Below are 23,666 nucleotides of genomic sequence, written 5' to 3'. Positions count from 1 at the left end.
GTATCTTCTGTCACTTTGAATTTATCCTGTGAACAGATTTGGTATAAAAAGCCAGGGAAATTATTTTCTTTTGTTCATTTAATTTCTGTCAAATACTACTTGTCATCTTCTCTGTTATAACAAGATCCTCTGTGGGAGTAGAAAATAACATTTATGCTAGTTTGATTTTTAAATGTAAAGCAAACTACATGTGATTTGGTCAAATTTGTATTTTAGCTCATGACTAGATATAAAACATATTAGTTTGGATTACTTTGAATTGTATTGTGGTAGTTGAAATAATTTTACCTGATGAACTTACAGATTGACTTGAAGACTTACTTTGTTCCATTTCCTAAGGCTGCTTCGAAATCTGAGGGCATGCTTCTTTCATGTTTCTTTTTGAGAAAGCAAACACAGTGCATAGTTCCAAACAAGCTACAGGTGAACTGGGTCCTTCGCATGCTGTGGTGGTGAGAGGATGAGAGTGATATTAGTGTGGCGATTTTTGATTTTGACCAGTTTACTGTGTTCAGTTCTGGAGGCAGAATTGTTGCAGGTTCTTACGCTGTGTAGTGATTCCTTTCCCTCACTGTGAAAGTCCAGAGTTCTTAAATTCTAAATACTTACAATGTATGGAGAAGCTTTCAAAAATCCTATTCCACAATCACAAGCAGAGACTAGAGATGTTTCATTATCATTCTCATTCCTGTCGACTCACTGAGAGCTTCACGGGAACTTTTAGACACTGCTTGATACAAACAGTTGTAACAATATTACAAATAAAGATTTAAACAACTCCGTGGAGTCCAAGGCATTTAAAAGCAAAGTTCCTATTTCAAAGAGTTCTGGCTGGAGGAAATGCTGCAAACTGCCACAAAGTTTCCTGCTCATGTCTGGTGGCAAAGGGTGTTTCTAGAGTGAGCTTAAATGGACAGAAGGGTAGTAAAGTAAACAATAGTTACATTAAGTGTGGGTTGCTTTTTCTCTTCTTCTAAGGAAATTGCAAAAATGTGCATGAAGAAGTCTCCAGAGATGCAAAAGGCTTATAAAGGAGACTTTCTCTTATTGTAACAGGTGGAATACTTACTTCCACTCTTGCTCTAGAAGACACGTTCAGGTTTTATGTAATACCAAGACGCCAAATGTTCAGAAAAACACTCCCGTTGAAATCTTATCATATAAATACTCACCTTTCATATATGTCTGAAGTATGTGCAGTTAGTAAAACATCATTACTGGTGGTTTATGATGAAAGTTAGATGCTGTAATTTTGATTTTTCCCAGGTGGTCACTGATTGTAATGGTGGGTTCATGCCATTGAACTGCAGTGTAATCAAAAGCCATAATTTAGAGAAAGATCTGTAAATTATTTGTGCACTGAAAACAGGACTTTTTCAGACTTAAGATGTCAGAATCTTAAAATTAAAATCATGATAAATCTTGGGAGTTTTTTCCTGTTATCAAGACTGGAATATTTAAGATATACAGATGCGTTTTTAAAAATTTTGTTAAGGATTCATCAGAGAAATAAGGAGTACAGGGGACATTATCTTTAATTCAGCTCAGAAACTGTAAAACCTTTACAGTCAACATCAGAACAAAATTATTTCCATACATGTATCTAGCACATGGAATGAAGTATAACCACTCATAGAAGTTTGTCAATTTAGACCATAAGGCTAAAAGGTTGTATGAAATAAGAATGTACAGACTTCATATTTAACATCTGATAGTATTATTTAGTCCTACTTAATCTAAATAAATTGCTACTATAGTTTTGGGGTTTTTTTCCCAAAAAGGAAGTTAAATGCCAGTAAGTGTATTTTCTGAAGATGTGTGCTCTCTAGTTGAATCAAGTGAAAAATGTATTTTTAAAAAAATTTGAATTACATTACATATAGGAATCTTTTCAATATTCTCCAGAGCTTAATCTCTTAACAATGTTTTTTTTTCACTGAACTCCAGTAAAATACAGAATGTTTGAATGAACTCTGCTTCAATAAAATTGATTGCTTTGTGATTTTATGGTTTGCTGCTGAGCTTGCTAGAGCTTGCTTGCTGAGCAGCAGACTTCAGGCTTGTGCAATTCTGTGTTAAGCAGATAGTCCCTAAAGAGGTTTTGACATGTAGCAGTAGTATGATAGTTACCTTAAAGCTGTGCGTCCTAAAGGTATTTTTAGAAAATTTATAAACTTTTTTTTTTTTCAGATCTAGAGAAAACACAACTAAAAACCTCAAAATCCTTTCTCTTCTATTCATATTGCAAGTGCTTCTTTGTCTTCTGTGAAGAAAAACAAGCATTTAAAATTCTTAAAGTAAGACATCTGAGAACCTGAGAAATTTATCAGCCCAAGTACAGATTCCCTATCTGTGTCCTATCTTGAGCCTGCTTCTAGTCAAACAGGGTAAATAGATTCTATGGTCTGAGGTGCTTTCTCTGGAAGCTCAAAGGACTTGTGACATGAGGCAGGTTTTTACTCTAAGAGAATTTAAAGACCTTTGCTGAAGATGCCTACAGCAGTGCTGCAGGGGTCTGCTTGCACAGGGTTCCTGTTGACTTCAGAAGCTGCTGCCTGGTTGTTTTTTTTGGTGGTTTGTTCATGCAAGCTCCACCCTTTCACCAGAAAATTATATCCAGAGTTTGTAACAAAGAGATGAGAAATATGTCCTAGGATACTATTTATTTTAGTAGACATGTTGTAGTAGTGCCCAGCTAACAGAGATGCTCTTGTCTCCAAAGGGCATGCAGTCGCAGTTATTAATCGTGAAGAAATAGTAAGTGGAGGGAGGTGTATTTTGTGAGGATAGTACAGCTGAGTAGGAAATCTGTGTGTTTCTTTTTAAGTTTTGATGTCTTGACTTTTTCTCAGAAGAGGGAAGAAATATTTGCTCCCTGTTATCCTGCTTTTATCCCTCTTTCCAATTGCTATTGCCTGTACTTCGAGCTGATGTTTTTCCTGAATACGATGCTCTGCTTTCACAAAGTAATCCAGTGAACACAAGTTTTGTTGAAGTAACAGCAAAGATGGGAACATCATTCTTCAATTCACACCTGGTTTATTTGAATAGAGAAGGGAGGAAGGTTAAGAAGTCTGAGGAGCTAAGACTGAGTGTGCTGGTAGACAGATAGGTATCAGGTGAGATGGCCCAAGTTTTTACCAGCAGCAACCACGTGCCTTGTCTTAGTGCTGCTGAAGCAGGTCACAATAATCAGAAGATCTGCTTGCAGACCAGCTTCTAATTGCTCCCATTATCAACCACATCCAATTACAATATTAAGGTGATCTCTTTGCTAGGACTTTGATGTGATTACCAGATCAAGCAGATCTTCTGATAGTATGATTACTTTTACCTACAGTTATTTTTGCCACGGTGGTGTTTACTGAGCTGATATTGCTATGATGTGATTAAATCATCTGTTAATTTTCTTTGGTATGTAAAGATTTCATAAGCAGGAAATAAAATTCTATAAGTTAGGAGTGTCTACCTTGTTTCAGTGAAAACCTGTGTGCAAATTATGGTTTATTTGGGTGTGGCTGCCATGCAGGACTGTTCCACATTGCTACGTGACCTACCACATTAGCGCAGCCATAGTTGAAAAAGTTGCACTGGAAAAAGCAGTCTGGTAGGGAAGCTGAAACTGGTGTCACCAGATCACCCAGGAGCTCCCATTTGCATACCTAGATCAGACAATTACTGAATTAGTACATTCTCCCAGCAGAGCTACTTGTAACTTCCTGCTAATTCACCAAAGCTTTGCCTGGATAGGACACCCTGAGGTGTGTCTTCTGGCTTCTGAGGCTGTGGACAGATTGGTGTATGGCATCCATCGAATCTGGGTTCCAGCCTTCGCACAGAAGGAATCTATTAGCATCCAGTTTTCTTTATTTGAGACGTTACTGTCTCTGATTTTGACAGCGCCACCATGTAAACAGATCTGAAAGGCTCACGTTAACACTAACTGTATTACCCATTGCTGTGAAGCAACCAAAAAAAACCTGTGGCTAAAAGAACACATTTTAGTGTTGTGTACACAAGTAGTGTTTGCAGTGTTAGACTGTAAATCTGCATTTTAAACATTTCCCCTCAAATCTCTGCTTACTTTGGCTTGCTGTGTTGCTCTTCCTTTTGACTTGTTTTCTTTGCTTGACTTCATTGGGCCTTTTTTTTTTAACAGCAGATTCTATTCTAAATTAACAGGTTCTTCACTTGCTTTGCTGTGGCTGGCAGGGCACATATCAGTTCATTAAGCTGATAGATAGGTAGAATATTTGTGTGCTATAGTGTCTGGAGACTCGTGCATGAAATAAGTGAAACACTGCTGACATTCAAATTAGCTGCCAAACATGTCCTGCCTGTCCTGCGCTGCTTCCCCTCCCTGCCTATGCTCTGCACACCCCAGGAGCAGCACTGCTCCTCTAAGAGGCCTGGGAGTCTTTAAGCCACGCTGATGTCTTCAGGTTTCTTCCAAAGGGGCTTAAATACAGGTGGGTGCTGTGGACTCTAGTTTGTGCGCTGCTGTCCCTGGCGAGTCACTCAAGTACTGCCTTGGAGCACGGTGCTAGGAGTGCCCGGGACGCAGGTTTGATCTCCATAATGGCATTTGCTGAAGAGGTGGACTCGAGGATCCTTGTGGGTCTCCTCCAACCCAGAATATCCTGTGATTCTGTAATTCACTGTGGCCCCCAAACATCTTCGGCACCAGCAAAATGAGGAGTCAGAGGCTGCACAGCCTCTGCAGCAAGGAATTCTGCAAAGTTAGCTAAGAAAAATAGCAGGGAGTCAGAGGGTTTCTGGAGACCATGAAGAAGACTACTGTATTATTTCCTTCTGCAGCTATAATATATATTAGGTGTTCTCGTTTACCTAAACACATCAGAGGGCCAGAAATTGTAATCCTGTCCTGAGCAGACTCTTCTGCTTGTCCACAAGCAGGTTGATTCTTCAGACATTATCTAAAAGGAGAAAAGACGTTTCTGTAGGATTCAAAGCTCTTAACTGTTACCTCTCTGTTGTGTATGGTGAATATTTTCAGAAGCCCAATGAAGCAAAAATGCTTTGGTCTCAGAAGGAGAGCTGCGTGGGTGCCCAGACAGTAGGTGTCTCCTGGGACTGCAGGCTGGAAGTTGCCATTCTTAGCTACTTGTAGTAACAGTTGTAAGTTTGTAGCTCAGTTCTTTAACTGAGAGTGTCTAAGGTGAATAGCTGTTTGCTGGCCTTTGATGAACTGTGTAAGCCTTTCCTTGAGATCAGTGGAATGGGCAGTTTTGAAGTGGATGATGTTGCAGATAAAGCTGGTGCATCCTCTTAGGCTGAGCCATCTGAGCGAACAAAATAGAGCTTTCAGATTTTCTCATTCTTACCTTCAGTTTGAAATGAAACATCCAGTTTTTGTGTGTTTAATGAGAACTAATATAAACAAGATTTTTTCTTTTTTAGTTCTGTACAACAGTTTGACCATGTGTTTTATCATGAGTAAAAGATTTTGGTCCATTGCATGTAAACACATCTAACCCTTAGGGTAGGCCATCATGTTGTGCATAGAAGTTGTTTACAGGAACAGTGAGTGGGTGTTCCTCTGGGTTTAAAAAGTGAACTAGATCCAATCTTACTGAAATAAAAAATTACACAGATTAACTGTTATATTTGGCAAACACCGGCACACATTTTTCAATGGGAATGATTCTTTGTATTTGTTTTTACCCGTGCCATAGTCCAAAGCAAGTGTTTTAAATTGTGGGTCTGATTTGGTACATTAAAGTGGAAATATTTACAAGTTGAAGTTATAAACTGTATATTTCAGACTCTGTTTCTTGTGTGGGGCAGCTCTTGGGGTCAAGGGCAGGTTTTGTTTTCGTCTTGTTTTTATTTTTTTTCTACATTTTAGAAAAGCTCTAATAACATTCAGGACCTTCTGGTTTAATGTCTTGTTCTACTGGGCCTTCTCTCTTACTCTAAAATTCTCTTTGCCAAGAAACTGCGTAGTGGAGTCTTAACTTGAAATTAAAGAAAACAGTATTTATGGATGTCGTGCATAACAGTGCTGGGAAAGCATACTTGTAAAATGAAGTTTTAACTCTGTAAGTAAGAGTAGGAGGATTTATTTTGGAGGAATTTGAACTGTAAGGTCAACCCTCAGACTGCTACCTTGCTCTAAACGGTGTGTGGTACCTAGTGTCAGCAGTAAGGTTATAAATTCTGGTATTTCAATGAGAAGACTACTTCTATAGCAGAATCTTGTTCAAATTTCTCAGATACTGTTCAGAACATACTTGTCAGCTGACTTGTTACAAATATTGTTCAGTTAGAATTTATTGTGCATGTCTTTTCTTTTTCATTTTTGGAAAAAAATAACTCAAGTTATATCCTCTTTTACTGTATGCTGAATGATCACATATTGACTGAGTATCTCAGTTCACTAGTATCTGGTTTTGGCCTTGAAAACAAAACTTGATCAACAGTGGTTGTATTTTCAAAGATGAAACAGCATTAGCCATCCAGTATCACAAGTTACCTGAGAGACGGAGTTTCCAGAGATGCTAGTAGAGACTTATAAGGATCAATATGAGACTTGGCATACTAAATTATACTAATTAAGATATGAATGTTAATTCTTCCTGATGAAATTCCAATATTGCCGAGATGAGGGAAGTGATGATAATAAGTGGGTAAATTTTCCATATACTATTTTGCTTTTTTGGTAAATTGAATAATTTCAAAGTAGTGTGTATGTCTGATATAGCCATCTTCTAGAAACAAGGAGTATGTCTGTTGGCAGAACAATAGTGAAAGCCTACCTAGAATGTACTGGTTAGAAAAGCTTCATTAAGTAATGAAAGTGTTTATTAAAGGTAATTGAACAGCTGCATTAGTTCTTCAGTTCAGAATTAATTAATTAATTAATAATTTCTCATTTTATTATTGAAAATAATTTAATGAATCCATTTTAAAAGGGTGACTAAGATTCTAGCATCATCAGTTCTGTAGTCATGCTCTCAGAAGGTTATTTCACTAGTAGACCACTTTCAGGAGTGAGAAACTACAAGGTTAAAGTGTGTCTTTAATGTAATAGAGGAAAAAAATATTTTAAAATCTGCTGTTTGGAAGCCACAGACCAATGTAAAGACCTTCCTCAACTTCATGCTTTTTTGTTCTCTCTTGGTGGTTAAAATCATGGCAAATGGTTGAGAGTTTGTTCTTGGTCTGATCCAGGAAAATTTACCATTTTAGATTGAATGATAGCAAACGTCTGGCTAAAGCGTGTCTTATTCATTACATGTATAAATTAAATAGTGATTTTGTACATATCTGTCACTCCTCATTAATTTCAGTTATATTCATGTAGGGAGCTTGTGGCTGAAGGTCACCTTCCATGGATCCAGTTCTAGGATTATGGCACAAGAACCAAATAAGTTTCTTAAGCCCTCATTAATTAATATTTACAGCTTTGTTGATAAGTCAGTTGTCTGTGTGATGGGTACTTTGTCTGTTACTGGTGCTAACTTGCTGATAGTTTTCCTAGTAAAAAGCCAATTACTGCATTGGATCTCATCGCTGCCTAATGCAATGAAAATAAATTATAAAGTAATACTGCGTATTTTTTAATTTTTTTTTTAGGTAATTATCTACGGGGATTTGCCAAAAAATAAAGAAAATGTAATATATTTATCAAATCATCAGTGTACAGGTTTGTATTTTTTTGCTTGTCTTAAGACTTTCATAGATTTAAAAAATCTACTTGTCTGTTTACTGTGTCTCTTTCCAGGCTTGCCCTAACAAGCAAGAACTTCTAGTTCAAAAACCTTTAATGACATTTATACATCCAACATGTACTTTTTGTTTCATCAGTGGCAATTAAGGGGTAATTTAACTGATTACTTTTGGCTTTTGTCGTTGCAGTTGATTGGATTATTGCGGACATGCTGGCGATCCGGCAGAACGCGCTCGGGCACGTCCGGTACGTCTTGAAGGATGGCTTAAAATGGCTTCCACTGTATGGCTGGTACTTTTCACAGGTGAGCCACTTCACTCTTTCCTTGCTGTTTGTGAGCCAAATATGTAAGATGTACTTACCCTTTGTTTTCCATGCATGCTGTGAAGATGTAGTTCTGAGCTGGCATTCAGTTATTTGAACATGAAAGCAACTGGTTTCACTCAGTGTAGTTAGATGTGTATCTTCATTGAGACAGTTACTAAAGATGCAGTTTACTTTTCTAAATGAATAATTATTATGGATAGAATTAAAACTGTAGAGTATGTTTGGCGTATTTCTGAATATTCTAAAACTTTGTTCTTTTTACAATCCAAAACTCCAGTTTGTAGTTATGCTCTCAGAAGGTTAGCAGAAAGTGTAAACAGACTTTTTTTGCTGTGTATCATGCTATAAATTGGGAGTAAATTGACATTACTGTTTGATGTGCTTCTTTGTTTTTCAATTGTTTCAATTTTAGCTCAATATAAAAGAGAAAATTTGGATCTTAGTATAGTGTGGAGTAAAGGCAGATCCTGCCTCCATTAAAATATTGAAGTAAAAGCAAAAGTCAAGCAAAAACCTGATTCTAACAGTATTCCCACCTTTTTCTTTCTCCTCTTTCTGCATAATATTCCCTTTGTTCCTTCTAGTCTGAGAGCTCAACCTCATGTGACTCAAATTTATTCAATTACTGAGAAACAGTGGGCCATTGTCACTGAGCAGCCAACATACTGACTGGATATGATATTCAGTCTAAAATGGTGGAGAGCAGTGTAGATGGCTTACTTCCCTAAAATCCTCTGTGAATTTGTCATGTCTGAGGTTTGCTTTTTCTGAAAGCAAAATTATTTCTATGTGAAACAACATAAAATGTGGAGGTGGATAGTTTTGGAAGTATTGGCCTTTTTCTAGGTGAGCAGAAATGGCTTCATGGTACTTCTCTCAGGGTTAGATGGGTGCTTAATTATTAGAATAGAAATTGAGAGAGTTTTGGGTAGTGGTTCCAAAGTGCTCATTCAGTAAGACTTCTCTCCTTTGTCTTCTCCATTTGATCTTACTGTGTTCTCTGAATATTAATCTACTTTCTGTCCCTCACCCCATAGGCTGGGCAAAGAAGAAAAAAAAAACCAATACCAACCCACAGATGCTTAGGAAAATACTTCTAATAGAATTTGACATTTTGATTCAATTGAACATCAGTCCTGTCCAAGAGGGCAAGAAGGTGGAGAACACTGAGAGAAATATTATGCTGGATGTGACTGGAACTATATATTAATTTGTAAAGGAGTATATGAAGAGTAGATAACTACAGGTGTATGTCCGAATAGGAGGATTTACTCTTTCCCTTATATTTGCAGCACATCCAGTGTCTCCAGTTTGATGATTGAAAAGCTTTGTTGTCTTCTGGATGAGTACCTTAGTGAGTAGGCTATAGATCTAGGCTGGAGCATGGGTGGTTGCCATCGTTTCTGCTAAAATTGGTGTGTTTAGAGAAGTATATGCTGCAGAGAGAATGAGCAAGCTGTTCACAATTTCTTTTATTGGTAGATCTGCTGTCACCACAAACTGTCAGACTCTTGTCATACCTTACTAAGGGTATGCATTAGGAGAAAATTGAATTTTCAGTTGTCTAATGCTTGCCCTTAATGCTCCTCTAGGCTTTTTGTCCACCAAAGTGACCGATCTGTTGCACGGAAATATTTTGCTCTTTGTCCTTGCCTTTAGTCATTACAATGGTGGTGATTTAAGTCTGCTTTAATTAAAATACAAACAGGATATATATTCCATCCACTATCACTAGGTGTCCAGAATTTTTTTTTTCAAGATTTTGGAAAATTACTTTTGCTGTGTGGAATATCCGGTGCTAGTTTCCTGAGTGGTATATTGACTGCTAAAAGGAGGTTCCTGTGGAAATTAATCTGAATGACACCTACATTTTTAATCAAAACAGGTATATATTGAATAAAATCTTTTCAGGTTTGGACTACTCAAAAATTAATATTTCTGCAAGATTTAGTGGTGGGTGATTATATATTTTTTTATATATATATTTAAATCAGTGACACAATTGACAGACAGGGATGACACATACATGCTTAAATGACTGAGACGGGATGCAGAAGGCCTGCAGTGCAAGCTAATAGGTATTTTTATTGTTTTTATCACACCAAACAGTGCAAAAACATAAAACACTTCCTGCCCTTCCTGTTGATGTTCGGTCAGTGATGTCACTTACACTCCACTAAAAGTTTCCAGAGCCACATAATTACGCCATGCTTACGGAATTCATATTCCCTTCCTCAGGTAAACATCCTGTTTGGAAATAAACGTGGTCTGGATGTCCAGGAGAGCAAAATTCAGGCACAAAGGAAGTATATTTGTAAACACAATCCATTGTTGACTGAGAGAGGGGCTTTTAAAGTACAGCGGAAAAATATTATAACCTTAAAAACAATACTTCCAGAAATCTGTTTTGAAGAGTGTTCATATATTTGATCTCTTACTGAAAAGGAAATGCAATACAAATTGGGGAATTTGAGCTATATACAGTCACATAACTAGCATTCTTCTTTGAGGCAGCTATCTAATAGCAAGGAAAGAAAAGAAACACTTAAATTAACCTATTGTGTTCCAAGTCTGATTTATTAGGTAGAACCAATTTCTTTTCATAAAACTGTATTTATTATTTTTGGGTGGATCTGAATTTTTTTTTTACCCCAATTATTTGCTACCAATTCATCTCATCACTCCTTATACCATCCAATTCATTCCTATTTATCTTATATCCCTGATGCAGCTGGGATATAATTGTGAAAAGTATTTTTGATAGGCCACAGTTTGCTTGACTTTTTAACATAGGAAGTATATTTTTAACTTTTCTGTTAACCAGCATCAGCTTGTGCACCCTTTAGGTTTTTCCTGAGTTTTAGCCATATATCCTGCCTCTCTGTAGCTTTCTACCCCTGAGCCACAGGGACCTGCCATAGTGGTGGAGCTGGGGTGAATGCAGCGAACGCTGATCTTGTGATACTTGTCCATTCTTATGTTACATGACTCTGTGCTCATTTACTTGAGAAGTGCAAATCTATTTCTGAGCATTAAAATGTCTGACGTGCGACACCAGAGCTATCTTTGGTGTCATGGTGTGTGTGCCTGACCAAACAATCCTATAGTAACTTCGTTTGTCTGAGTTGACAAATCAAACAGGAAAAGTTGGTTCAGTATTTTCCCAGTTTATTGCAGCTGATTAGTAATTTGATGATAAGGGAATACCTCAATTCCAGGTTTCTCTTATTTATCAAAGCTTGACCTAGCTGAGCTCGGATGATGACTTACCCATTACATGGAAGTCTTATACAGTAGATGAATTTTTTCTTGTAGCAAACTGAGTTTACCCTTCCTAGAAAGGAGTGGTTGTGTTGAGTGTCAAAATACAACTGTACCTAAGTCTACTTAAGACTTCTGTTTTCCTTTAATAGTGTCAAATCTTGAAAACAGTCTTGTATGTGGAGTGTGGAGATAATGTGAGGCTCTCTGTTTACTACACAGCTGAAGAAATGTTTTTCTGTTCATGCGGCTTTCTGTCTGGAACTGTTAAATTGCTTATGGGATGGTCCCAGTATCATGCCACAGCCAGGCTCAGTGAGCTGGGAAATTCTGTTCATGGTTTTGGTCTCCTGCCAGTCACAGCAGCAGAGCTGAAAGTTAGAGCTGGCTACTTCACCTTGGGAGGGAACCACAGATAATGAAGTTAAGACATGATATTTAGTGTGCAGTTAGTGCTTCATTGGCTTTTTGTTCCCTTTCACTGCAGCTTTTGAAGTACAACTCAAAAGTCACATCAAGCACCACTAGCTAAGCAGCCATCTTTCCACACAATGAAAAGCAAAGGCTGAAAGCACTTTTCGTGACCACCTCTTCTGCCTGCCTCCTCCTAACCCCTCAAATTGTATTCCTGTCCATGCCATAGACACAGCTCTGCACACAGCCACCACCCCTGTTTCTACAGTGTACTGTATCTTTTAATGAGATTGGGTATTTGAATGAAGCTCAGCTCTTAGTTTTAATCTTACTGTCACCTTTCTGTTAGGAGTGTGTAAAACCATAAACGGACAGAAGTTGTCTGACAAATCCTAATACCAATTGTCATGGTGTACATAAAAGAGTTTTAACAAATTATGGAGTCAGCTAGAAAGTCCATGAAAATAATGTACCTTAAACATGAAATTCTGTTATTTGGAAGCTAATTTTGTTTTTTCCAGACTTCATTGTATCAGTAGTTCATAGCTGGTGCTTGTTTGTTTACAACTTCTTTCTCTGTAGATAAAACAACAGAAGAGGGAAATGATAGGGCAAATTTCTCTTCATGTGTACTTTTACTAAAGTTTTTTCATAAATTGTGTGAAAAAAGTTATAAAATTAATCTCTTCCAGGACATACTTTAACTTATAATAACAATTTTCAGTAAAAATACTTCTATAAAATTCTTTGCCTTCTGAAGATTTTGGTTTACTTTTTCAATTATTATCTTGTTATATAACTTCTTTATTAAAAGTTTGGTTCTCTGGTGAAGTGCATGGAGGTTTTCAAGACCTATGGTAGTTATTATTGTGTTATTCATAAATTTTGTATGTAGAAGTACAATATTTGCATTCCCAGTATTTGCATTAGTTACTATTTAAGAGCGGGCACATGGAATTGAAAACATTGACCTGTAAGTACTTGTGAGTAACTTTAGTTCTGTGATTTTCCCTTGATACACAAATGGAGCTGCATGTCAGCATTGTTGGGAATAAATACCCTGGGGTCACTTATAATGTCATTCTCTAGTTAATTATTTAACACCTTTAAACAAGACACTTCAAGTGTCTTATGCATTGGGGGTTTTTCTGATTTTTATTTAAACAGATTTTGTAAACTAAAGTATATGCAAATGTAAAATTAGTTTCACATGTTTTTTGTGATAGGAGAAAATGTCTTGTAGGCAATTTGTAGTGTGAGTCATAAAGATGACTTGTCGTCTGTTGTTTGTTCTTCTATCATCTATTCTACATTAAACTACTTAAATATTTAATGTTTTCCCTTTTTTTCTCTCTGTAGCATGGAGGAGTCTATGTTAAAAGAAGTGCCAAATTCAATGAGAAAGAAATGAGAGAGAAGTTGCGGACCCAGATGAAAGCTGAGACTCCAGTAAGCTTATACCTTCCTTCTCATTTCTTTGACTTTTTTAATGGCAAAGGCTTGTTGGAGAAAGAGCCATGCCCGATATCCACAAACTACTAAGATGGTAATCATGGATTTGTTTTCTTTTTGTGTTTTTACAGTTACTTTCTGTGATTAGAGTGGTATCTCCAATTAAACTGAGGCAAATTTGACTGGTTCTTTATGGCTGACAGGAACTTCATGATCCTCTCTGTAGAGGACAAGGGGGATCTGGACTTAGAAGATAAACTATAGTACCTTCCTTGAGAAACCACTATTTCAAAAGAGAAACTGTGTCTCAAAAGACATTTTGACTACTGTGTGCTTTTCAGAGACTGATATGCTCGACTTCTAAAAGTCAAGAACCTTTCCTACCAAATGTTAATTAGTCATCACAATGATCAATCATTTTTAATGGCACTGACATCTTAGAATTGAATAACTTTGTCTGCTATGCCTGGAGGAAGGAAAAAAGCCCAAAACAAACTCTTGATAATTTTCTATTTGAAGAATGACTGTTACTGCCAAGTGACTTTTCTCATGACTCCCTGTATGGTTTGTGGCTCAGTGGTTAGAATCACTGTGCTTTGCTTCCATTACTTGCTGTGCATTAAATTTTTTTCTTCCTTTTTGGCCAAGTTAAAAAAAAAAATAACCAACTAAGCAAACCTCAATACAGAACAGTTAAACTTTCATTTTATTTAAAATTGTGTTATTAGGATTTAGATTCCGCATATTGTCTAAACTTTTATAAGCTGAGACTTGTGTAAAAAGAGTTCATAGGTTGTTTTGACATAGATAATAGTATTTTTTTTTTATTTGGAGATAATGAGTATATGTTTGTGCATGTGTCTGTGTTAAAAAAGTAAATTGACCTTGTTCTTACTGAGAGGTTTAAATGAGTAAAATGTCCCTAATTCAGACAGTGCTCAAACTCATTTTGTCTTCAGCTAAGATTTAACATTATTTTTTTGTTTGGTTTTTTAACTAACTAAAGAAAGTTCTAATTGATGGCATGTAGGTTCGGCCAGAAATACATTACAACAACTAAACAGTATCTAATCAATGATGTCCATGGAGAAGATGATCATGTTCAGTGGTGGCAACCTGCGCCCTCACTACCAGGCAGGGTCCTGGGATGTAGAGTGTTTGTGTTGCCTCATTATTTGCCAAATGTCAGTGGTAAAGATTCTACTTACTGTACAACTTGTGGTGTAATGGAATAAGCAAAGGCTGCTTGCAGAATAAATGAAACGCACTTGTAGTCACCCCCTAAGCAGAGTGCTGGTTAAGTTCATTGTAGTTAGTCTGGATGAAATAAGCCAGCAAGGTGTTTTCCTGCATAGGCCCATGGGTTTCTTGCTGGCTAAAGAGACAGGTTCTGTTGAGTCTGACTTTCTGGCTTCCCTCTGTACCCCCTAAAAAGCAGGGGTTTGTTTTATTATAACGTTTTCATTGTGATAAGAGTCTTAATTCAAAGTCTGTGTTAAATTAATCTCGTTTATAAAAATGTCTGTTTTTCTTTTAATACAATCTTGGGAAGGTGTGCCTAGAAACTCATCTGATTATGTCCTTGGAAACCTGCAAATGGTGTTCAGCCTTGCTTCAGTGTGTCATTTTAGCACAGCTGGAATGTAAGGAGAGGTTTAAGCATAAAGCTTTTCTTTAAAGATACAACTGATGCAGGTTCTGCTTTCCATGTGGTTAGTAAGTGAAATAAATCCAGAATTCTTTGTTTGTGAAATCATATTTCTTCTCCCTCCTGAGTTGTGTGTAGATTGAAAGCCTATACCTAACCTATCAAAGCTAATGCCTAATAAATACGGGACCGCTTGGGTACACTTGTTTTTTGCTGCAGTTTAGCTCTCTGGGAGTTTGGTGGCATTGGTAATGAGCACAGACATGCATATCAGGCAGTTGTTGTTGCCATTTGCCTTATATTATCAGGTGTTGCAGTATAGAAGAGAAATAAGTGTAACTGCTGCAGAAATTGATAGTTTCGAATCTCTCAGTCAAACCATATAGGGAGTGACACTTAAATTTACAAAACCAAAGTTGTCAAAAGACTTTTTACTGAGGCAAATGTTTGCATCAGCAGGAGTACAAGACACAGACCATTGAGCTGTCATTTGAGGGAAGACTAAACTTCTTATAGACCACTTTATCTGAGAATTTAAATATAGATGCTATTAAATGGCCTTTAACCTACAGTTACTACTGTGAGAAGAACATGATAACCTGTGTCCTTATTGCATTATTCTTGCAGTTCTGCAACTTAGCATGACATTTACAAGCAACCATATTGCTTTTAAAACAAAGACATTTTGATCAAGTATGCCCTGAACTCATCAGCTTCCTGCAAAAATAACTAATCTATGATTCTGGAATTTTCATGTGCTGTATGCTACAGCTCAGGGTGGACTTCCGTCAGTTCAGTGGACAGCTGGTGTAGCTTAGTCATTCTGTGTGTACGTGGTGGAGTTCTTTCTTTAATGTAGTGCTAGAGATGAGCTGGCCTTTCAGCTGCTCAGGAAAGATTTATATACCAATAAAGAAGAGATGGACGGGAATCTGTGTTAAGGGTCACGTTGTTATTTACAATTTCTCTCCACATACAATTTAAACAAAAGAATCCAGATGATTAATGCTCAGTCTGTCTGGAGCCATCCCTTTTCCCATTAAGAAATTGAAGATGTGAAGATTGAAGATAGAACTCTCTTCTGTTCTTTTTAGCACAGCAAGCTCTTTACTGCTTCACTGTGGACTTTTTTTTTTAATTATGACAAGTAAATTGGAGTTTAAATTGACAAGTAAAGTAAGGCTGACTCTTGGCCTCTTACATGCACAGTATAAATTGATTAGTGCTCTGGTATGTCTCCTTTTGTGCAGACAACAGTGGACTGCGTGATTCTCCTTGCTCACCTTGTCTTACAAGTTCCACCCGCCTGATTTTCTGGCTCCAACAAGAATCAGTAGGGTTCTACTAAATGAATCCTGATTCACTCCTTCAAGCTTTCAAACTGATGAAAGATACCAAGTTTATTGGCACCCACCCATTCCTCAGAAGGAATGAAAGTACCACGTGCCCGAACATAGGGACCTATTGCTTGGGTTAAAATTGATCTCAATCAATCAGGGACTTTGGTAATCCAAAACTGTTTCTGCCATTTTGAACATGAGCACTCTATTTTGCAGCAGTAAAGCATGTAACTTTTATGTAACTAATTGCCCTGATTGAAAAATCTGTATTAAAAATGACCTAAACTGCAGCTAGTGTTTCTAGACAATTAAAATGTTTCTACAAGTTCTTATCCCAAGTTCAGAGGAGCTTATTTAGTTATTAAAATCTTAGCGATTTGTAGTTCTTACAGTCTTTGGAAATAGTGCTTAAAGATTTAACTTCTGCTGCCCATGGTGGGAGAAAAGCCAGTCATACAAGTGGTTCTGATAGGCTGAACTGTACTGGAAGGGTATCTTTGTCTTGTGCAGGACTACATGTGAGTATAAGTAGGTCATCTATTTATATTCATGAATTCTACTGTTGAAACACTCCTTATGAGCTATATAGTAGGTTATTATATGCTGAATTTAAAGTAAAGGCCACTTCTCTGTCTTGTTGGTATGCTTTCAACTCGGAGATACTCAGATTCTGGTCAACAAATCTGTTTGGCTGCTTGTGCATTTAGAGGTTTACTAGAAAAAGCAAAATATAGTGTCGGTCCCTGGCTTGTGTTACACACATAGGACTGGAGTAAGTAGATACTGTTCCCTGTTGTGTAATCAGCTTTTGGGGATGATTATCTGATTTGAAGACCAGTAACAACGTTGCCTGCTTCTAAGTGCTGAGCTATGTACCAGCAATGGTGTTCTTGTCCTGTGTGCTTCACTGTCTTTGCTCTATTACCCTGTAGAGATGAGCAATGCAGTCTTTAATGGGGATGGAGGGGTAGAACTGGAGCAGCTCATCTTGAAGTACCATTTTAAGCATCCAAATTACAAGATTTGAACATAAGAACATTTATGAAAAGGAAAAAAAAAAGCATCTGGATTTGAATATTATGTCCTTTCCAGCTACCTCTGAAAAGTTTTACTTAGTCACTTATATATCTCAATATTATACTTCATAGATAAAATGTATAGATGACAGGGGAAAATGTGGACTACATCTGGGTCTAAGGATTCCTGTACTTGTCCCTGTGCTTACACTACTGTTTTATCTATATATAAATAGATAGATAGATATGAAAAAGTAAGCATCTTGACTCTTAAACCCATTTTCTTTTGTTCCCTCACCACCAAATCTGTATATATCTTGGTTTTCTGTTGTTCCTTGAACATTCTTGGACTTCTTCTTTTTTTTTAAAAATTGGTCACTTTGTGATGTATTTGTCTTTTCAAAATCTCTTAAAACTGATACTCTTGTTGGTATCTGCTGCTCCTGACTTGCTGACTTCTGTTGATACATGCTGTCTCCCTTCCTAAATCACATGGAGTATTTTCTATGTATTTTCAAATGAAATTATTTTGAACCTTGAACAGTAAGTTTCTTAGAGCTAAGAAATTTTATCTCAAGTGTCCTGATTTTCTTTTGATCCTTACAATAGTCAGTGGTGTGAGCTAAATAAAATATGGACCTATAAAGTATTGATAATTTCTGTAAAAGCAGTCATTTTACATTCATTATTCACTTGTCTACTTTGTTGTTTTTTTTTAATTCCACAGATGTATTTAGTGATTTTTCCAGAGGGGACTCGTTACAATCCAGAAATACCAAAAGTCATTGCGGATAGTCAATCATTTGCTGAAAAGGAAGGTAAGCAAAAAAAATTTTGAAAGAATTCTTTTGTTACAATGCTAACATGATAACATGAAGATCATTTCACCTTAGCTGGACCTCCATGATTGGTATTTAAGGGTTTAGACTAGTATAAACTACTTTTTCTCTTACAGAGTAAGATTATAGTAGTTAATATATGGACGGTTCATGCGTTTCACAATGTACAATAGTAACAGTTCTCCAGAAGGCTCACTGTAGTTCCTATCTACAGCTGTGTATTTACTTACTATCTTGCTCCTTGAGGTTGTAAGAATTGCCTACATTGAATCAGGGCACTGATCCATCTAAGTTGATATTGCAGCTCCAATTACAGGTGTTAGTCGATATAAAGAGTATTTTGCATGGAGCTTGTTGTGCCTTAAAAGAAAGAGTCTTCCATCATTTCACTTTTAATTAGTGTTAGTACTCCTATGGCATTTTGGTTTTATTCCTTTCTCACCTTCCAGTCTCACTGTTCCTTGGTTGAACTTTATTCTGGAGTTGCTTTTATTGTTGGCATTGTCTCTATAATCACAGATGGAATTACTTCACCTTCGGAAAGGCTTGCAAAAAACCCAAGAGTCCCAAGATTTTTCATGTTTTCTCACATCATATGCACATAAACTTTAAATCCAACAGTTCAGTGAACATGTTTCCTGATGTTGTTTTTTCCTGTTGACCAAAAGTGAAATAATTCACTCTAAAAGTAAACAAAGAATAACAAATAGGTCTGGTAAATTCATCTCTGTGACACACTGAAATGAATTCACAAGTCTGTGAATCAGCCTGTTGATATAATCAAGCTATTAAGTATTGTTAACTCTTGTCCAAAAGGATATATGCTTTTCTTCTCCTTGGGAAGAATGGAATTTGTTTGCGTGTAAGAGCAGGAGAGCTGAAGTCATAATGTATTTGTTCATAGCTTCAGTTTCCTGTCGGAAATGAAAGTCAAATGTTTCATTTAGATTGGTGGTTCTTTGAGAGTTCAGAGGGAGGGGGCTGTTTGATAGGGTTTTTTTCCTTCTTTTTCAGGGAAAAGGCTCTCATTGTTTTACTATTATTTTATTTCACCTTTTAATCATATCTGCAATACAGTAAAACACTGCTTTTGTGCTTTCAGAGCACCTGTTTGTTTCTTCTACTGTTTTTCTCTCCGGTACTGGTTTGTTTAAACAAGAAGCATATCCAATTCTGTTGCAGAATCCTCTCAATATCCTTCTCCCCACTGCAAAATTATTTTATTGTTGGCCTGTGGCCCACTTTTTATGTGGGGAGAATGGGAAGCAGTCTGTGCTCCCCTGGGACCCTGCTCCCTTGCATGTCCATGCAGAGACACAGGATACTCACAGGAGCTGGAGCATCCCTCGTGCAGGTGTGTTGAGAAGCTGGGGCTGACACTGAGAGCAGAACCAGACCGTTCTGAAGGCTGAGCCTGGAGCATGTACCAGTCCAGGGCACATCCCAGCTGGAAGCTGTGGGGATTGGGAGCTCCATGTGGCTGCTGGCAGGATGTGATTACAGCTCCCCAGGGTCCCACCCTACTGATGTGCAATGCTGCTGGCCCTGGCTTGTGGTTTGCCCTCAGCAACCCTGGTGTCCCCATGGTGCTGGCTGAGTGCTGGGGCTGCAGCATGGGAACCATGACCACAGGCCCACCATGGCCACGGGCAGGCTGAGTGATGGCCAGGCTCCCTGGGACACTGCTGAGCTCGATCACAAACACACCTTGCCACGCTTGTCCAAAAGATCTGGGAGACTCCTTCTTACACTTCTAGGAAGGGTTGTGACATGCAGTAGTTCTGCCAGTCATAGAATGAGAAGGACATACTGTAACCTATGTTTAAATAAAACTGCACTTCATTCTTTGTGGGGATATAATGAAGTCTAATAATTTAGTCTTGTCATCTTAGTAAATTTGTTACAGAGCACAGTGCTTCAGTGTGGGCCTTACTGACATGTAAGGGAATTTGTTTGTTTTGTACCTTGAAATTATTTTTTCCCTACATTTTTGCTCAATTTAATGTTGAGGAAATACTGCAAATGTAATATTGGGAGAAGTGGTTTAATTAAGAAGAATTAAACAAGAAGCCCATGTTAGAACCAGAGCTATTACCTCCAAAGATAACAAAGCTATTCCTAGAGCACAAGCATAACTCAATGTTTATTATGCTGTGTGAAATACTGATTTTGACATTAGTGTGTGTATATGTTTTACTAGTTTTTCAGAGAGGAAGTACAAAAAGGTTTTTGTGGGATTTTATTTTTAACTCCCCATGAGCTGCATCCTCCTCTAGAGAAGATTCATTGTTTAAGGAAGAATTATTGGGCTGAACTTAGTTACCTGCTCTTAGTGGGACCAGTTGATGAGCTGCATCTCATATCTTGATGTTCTTTTTAAGTTTTGCATACAGTTACTGGCTCTTTACAGTTGGTCCTAGGACCAGTTCAACAAAAGGAAATTTGAAATTAGTTTTTAAAAAACTGGTTTAGGCATACAATGAAGTATTGTGACATTGCTGATTTCAACTATTATGTCTTCACTCATTGGTATGAATATTTAAACAAATTTTAACTGTCTATGAATAGATTGGAAGGATATCAAGCAGCAAAAAAATTTAAGCTTGAGGTAGCCCTTGAAAGAAAGGAGACATTTAAAAATACCAATAATAATTCATGTTACTGTTTGTTTTGCCATAGGGCTTGGGTTCTATACAAAATCGTGATTTCTAGCAAGAACAAATGGTTTTCTTCTTTATGAAACAAGCAAATCAAACACACAGGGTGGGTCCATTATAAGTTCTGTCCACTGAATTGTATTCAGTGAGAATTAACAACAGAAAGTTGGCTACTTCAAGGAATACTGACTTTCTGGTGATGAACTGAGAATGTTGTCATCTAAGGGCAATGCTAGTACCTCTGAAAACTGAAGGGTTTTTACAAGTGGCAGAAAATTCCACTCAGATTACTTCTTACCTGGGATAGAAGGTAAACTCAAAAGATGTTTGATGATATTGGGAAAGAAACTTGTTGACATTTGAAAATGAAAGAAAACATTATGTCTCTAAAACTAAGCTGTTATGTCACTTGTTGTAGGATTAATGCAGGAGTTAATCATAGAACAAGTTCAGTTTTGTGGAGTTAAGTAAATTAATCCACTATTTATATTTTTTGGCCAAATAACAGTATTTGTTGGGATTTTACAGTTGCAACAAGCCACATAAGCCACATGTTGCCAAAATATCATATGTAGATGTCTGTTAGATTTTCTCATTTCTGGTGGATGCTTCCAGGCTAAGGGCATGTGTGCCATGTAGCTGTATTTGAGCCTGATACACCTCATTGTGCCCTTCTGGGACAAAGTAGGTTCCTGGGTGAGATGACACCAGCAGCTGCTACCAGGATGGCTCCTTCCTCCATGTTTCAGTCTGGTTGGTGGCTCCACTATGTTCCTAATGGTATATCTTGCAACATTCCCGTAATCAAATATTTCTTCTTCTGCTCTCTCAAAGAGCTAAGAATATGACGGCATGGGTTTTGCCCCTTGTCTTCTGAGCTTTTGCATTCCAATTTCCAGTATTTAAGTATATAGTCAGTGTTCGAGTTTGTTTTCGTTTTCCATTGTGTGGGAGTAGTCAGCCAACCTGGTTCCTGTCCTCAAAGTCTGATGCAGTACATATTTGTGATATCTTTCAGGCTCTGTTCCATGGTTTTAGGCATCATAAAAGTGCAGGATTTCTTCCCCACTAGTCAGTGAGCTTGAATTGTTGAGTCTAGTCCTAATGTAGGTGGCACCCATATTTCCATAGGGATTTAACTAAGCTTGTCATAATAATAGAAGTGGTAATTTTTATTGGCTTTATTTAATTCAAACTGTAAATCTTTTAAGCCTGGGTCTTCATATGATATTGGGCTATAGAGAAAAATGTCTGTAAACCTTGTAAAATACACTACAGTAATTTCACGACCATAAAGCGCACCGGACTATAAGGTGCACCGCCGAGGAGTTGGCAAAATTCACAACTTTGTAGATCATATAAGGTGCACCGGACTATAAGGCGCACTTTTTTTTTGCAGCGAGGCTCTGCCCCCAGTATCCCCCACGTGGTTGCTGGCCGAGGCCCCGCCTCAACTCGGCAGCCATGGGCCCCCGGGCCCACCTGTACCTGGCAGGGGCGGTGCCACGAGACCCCAGGCCCACTTGTAGCCGGTGGGGCCAGGGCATGCGCACCACCCCTCCGTGCCGCCTCTCCTGGGCCGGGGCATGCCTGCCACCCCTCCGTGCCGCCTCCACGGGGCTGGGGTGTGCCTGTGGAGGGGCCGTCCCACCTGCATGGGGCCAGGGCGTGTCTGTGGAGGGGCCATCCTGCCTCCACGGGGCCAGGGCATGGTTCTGGAGGGGCCGTCCCGCCTGCACAGGGCCAGGGCATGGCTCTGGAGGGGCCGTGCTGCCTGCATGGGGCCGGGGCGTGCCTCTGGAGGGGCTATTCTGCCTGCACGGGGCCGGGGCGTGCCTCTGGAGGGGCTGTTCTGCCTGCACGGGGCCGGGGCGTGCCCACCACCGCTCCGCCCCGCCTCCACCTGGCAGCCGCGGCCCTGCTGGCTCCCCCCGCGGCTCGCAGCTCTCACTTCCGGGTAGGCAAGTTTCTGAACTTTGTCCATCAGATAAGGCGCACCGGACTATAAGGCGTTCCGGGGAAAATTTTAGTCAAAATGGTGCGCCTTATAGTCGTGAAGTTACTGTATTGCTGGTTTTTTGTGCCAGCTTCTGGTATAAAATTGATTTCATTTGTTTGTAGCCAAAATATCCATGTGTTGATTTCTTATCATTTTGTAGGAGTCAGTCAATCATAGAATATGCTGTGTTAGAAGGGACCCATCAGGATCACTGGGTCTAAATCGTGGTCCTGGACAGGAAACCCCAAACTCCACAAATGTCTTTGGTTTAGTAGAATATAAATTTTATCAAAATGTTAACAAATGTCATTTTAAAAATTTGAAAATGAATAGAAATAATCCAAAGCCCTCCTACTCCTAATATTACTAACTCTGAAAAGTCAAAGCCAAAGGGATGAGAAACTTCTTAAATTTAACTTGGCTTTTTTTTGCTGAATGAAGACAAAACAATCTTCCATGGTGAAAGGCGTTTTTGGAATTTCACATTAATGTTTGATTTCTAACAAAGGTCATTTCATCAAGCAAACTTTTAAGGTATGCATTTATTATCCTCTTTAGTCTTATGCAGAAAAGTTGCTAATGTAAATATTTTTTAATGCTAAGTTTATCTTGACAAATATGCTTTCTGCTAAGATGTTTGTATATGCAGGATATGCTTATCTCAAAATTGTTTTAGAAGATCATGTAAAAAAGAGGTGTTTCAATGTAACTAATTGAAAATGTTTCCCTTCTAGATCTTGGCATTAGTTTTCAGTTGAATTCTAAAGTAATCCAAAGTATTCAATATCCATAAAAGTTATTTGAAATTGTCTCTAAAGAAAATAGATTTTGGTGGTATTTATTCTACACTTTCATGAAATCAGGCTTGGTCTAAAAGTACTCAGTGAGATGTGGACAAAGAATATAGTTTTAAAAATGAGTAGGTTGTGGACCTTGAGTATCACTTGAGACCGAACATTAGAATGAAGTAAGAGTCTGTGTTGTTAGAAGTTATCCTGAGGAAATTAAGTTAGGAAAACA

At 38.1% G+C, this 23,666-nt stretch overlaps 1 protein-coding gene across 1 annotated transcript in view; it reads left to right on the top strand.

The window, feature by feature from the left end:
- Positions 1–23,666, top strand: part of AGPAT5 (1-acylglycerol-3-phosphate O-acyltransferase 5) — a 53,144-nt gene that overhangs the window by 7,364 nt on the left and 22,114 nt on the right. Inside the window, exons 2-5 of the mRNA XM_033054721.2 lie at positions 7,600–7,669; positions 7,882–7,997; positions 13,055–13,144; positions 17,879–17,969. Of these exons, the coding sequence (XP_032910612.1) occupies positions 7,600–7,669; positions 7,882–7,997; positions 13,055–13,144; positions 17,879–17,969 (367 nt within the window). The remainder of the gene's footprint in view (positions 1–7,599; positions 7,670–7,881; positions 7,998–13,054; positions 13,145–17,878; positions 17,970–23,666) is intronic.

This window comes from Catharus ustulatus, chromosome 3 (assembly GCF_009819885.2).
Source record: "Catharus ustulatus isolate bCatUst1 chromosome 3, bCatUst1.pri.v2, whole genome shotgun sequence".
NCBI lineage: Eukaryota > Metazoa > Chordata > Aves > Passeriformes > Turdidae > Catharus > Catharus ustulatus.
Note: the sequence above shows the minus strand (reverse complement) of the source record. Positions and strands in the feature narration are given on the sequence as shown.